Source organism: Echinops telfairi, unplaced genomic scaffold (assembly GCF_000313985.2).
Source record: "Echinops telfairi isolate 266 unplaced genomic scaffold, ASM31398v2 ScPeMD7_5592;HRSCAF=6446, whole genome shotgun sequence".
NCBI lineage: Eukaryota > Metazoa > Chordata > Mammalia > Afrosoricida > Tenrecidae > Echinops > Echinops telfairi.
This window is the reverse complement of record NW_022109491.1, coordinates 26,450,006-26,451,801: the sequence shown is the minus strand read 5'-3', so window position 1 is coordinate 26,451,801 and position 1,796 is coordinate 26,450,006. Positions and strand designations below refer to the sequence as shown.

General features: G+C 59.7%; 1 protein-coding gene across 1 annotated transcript in view; it reads left to right on the top strand.

Annotated features, from left to right (window-relative positions):
- Positions 1-1,575, top strand: part of RSPO4 (R-spondin 4) — a 45,228-nt gene extending 43,653 nt beyond the window's left edge. Inside the window, exons 4-5 of the mRNA XM_045295528.1 lie at positions 1,106-1,297; positions 1,517-1,575. Of these exons, the coding sequence (XP_045151463.1) occupies positions 1,106-1,297; positions 1,517-1,575 (251 nt within the window). The remainder of the gene's footprint in view (positions 1-1,105; positions 1,298-1,516) is intronic.
- The last annotated feature ends 221 nt before the right edge of the window (positions 1,576-1,796 follow it).

Sequence of the window (1,796 nt, the reverse complement as noted above, 5' to 3'; positions counted from 1 at the left end):
CCTGCCACTCTGCTCCCGACCCTTTGAGACGATGCTCCACCTTCCCTCCCGGATTCTAGGCTGGAGTCCGCACAGAACCACCTGGAGCTCTGCTGGGGTGTCCTCCCCAGAGCGTTTCACCCTCCCACACCTACCTGGGCTTTGCACCCATTGCCCCCTCTTCCCCTGTCCCTGGCCCAGCTGTAAGGTTCTGCGGCAGAGTCTCCTCCTCCAGGAAGCCCCCCTCCTCTACAGCCCAGACTCCCCCCTCCTCCCCTGGGCCCCATGGCTGCCGGGGCCCTGAGAGCACCCTGCTCTCCTTACCTGTCTGCTCCAGGGAGGGCCTGTGTCTGCCCTCTCCCCGCTCCTCAGCGCCCAGCGCGGTGCCGGACACCTAGCAGGCGCTCCTCCCTTCCTTGTCGAGCGCAGGCATTGACCATGTCCCAGGTGCTGCAGTCTGGAGACCCGTGTCTGGCCCCAGTGGGTCTTGAACTTGCTGAGCTCAGCCAGCCCCTTCATCTGCAAGTGGGGGTTGTGCCTCTCATCTCTGCCTAACTCTCTGGGCTCTTGAAAGACGCAGGTGTGAAATGGATATCTTCTCTTTTAAAGGTAGCCCATTTGTTCTGTCTGTGGTCTCATTTTTCCTCCCAGCCCCCAGTGCAGCGCCCCCACCTTCTACCCTGGACCTCGGGGCAGTATTAAAGGTCCAGCCCCTCACCTGAGCCTGGAGGCCCCTTCAGTACTCTGCTGCCCCTGCCCCTCCACTCCAGCCACCCTCTCTACTCTGCCCATCCAGACCCCAGGGCTCTCTACCCCTGCCCAGACTGTGTTCCCTGCCACAGATGAGCTCCTCTCTCCCCTTCGCTCGAACATCACCACCTCCAGAAAGCCTTCCTCTTTCATCACGCTGGCCTCCGGCCTCCCCTGTCTGCTTCCATGAGGCTCCTCCCCTCCTAGGCTGATAGAAAAAACTGCCAACCTGTCTCCCCTGGGTCACCTGTAGGCAGTTAGGAGCCTCTTGCAGGTGGAGAGGCTTCCCCAGGAACTGCAGCTGCTCAACTCCTCCCTGGGCCTGCAGGGGGCACCCTTTCAGCTGACTGTGTCTGTCTCTCCCTCCATCCCACAGAGGAGTGTGAGCCCGGCCCCTGGGGCAGCTGGAGCCCCTGCAGGCACAACGGGAAGACCTGCAGCTCGCCCTGGGGCCTGGAGACCCGGGTCCGGGTCCTCGAAGCCCGCCGGGCCGGGCAGGAGGAGATAGCAGCCTGCCAGGTGCTGGCCGAGTCGAGGAAATGCCCCATCCAGAGGCACTGCCCAGGAGGTGAGCACCAGGGTGGTGGGCTCTCAAAGCAGCATGGGCAGGACCCTGCTCCACAAACCGTCCCGGGGAAGCTGCCTGAAAGCCCAACCCAGCCACAGATACAGCTGGGCTCAGCCTTGATCTCTCCAGCATCCTTCAAAGGGGTCATCATCCTGGCTGCCGTCTGCCTATCCCTGATACGTTGGGCACATGGAGGGTTTCCTCTCTGGGCCCTTCCAGATTGGCTGCCCTCCCTAGGGATCTTTGACGACAGAGCGTGTAACACACCAGGCTGCTAGCTGCAGTGTCTGCAGTTTGAAACCACCAGCCATTTTCCGGGGGAGAATGATGAAGCTGTGTGTTAGTCCGAGTAGACTAGAGAAACAAATTCATAGACATGCATATGTGTATAACAAAGAGCTTTATATACAAGAGCAATTGTATATTGAGAAAACATCCTCACCTAGTCCAGATCAAGACCATAAGTCCATATTAGCCCATATGTCCGATATCAATCTAT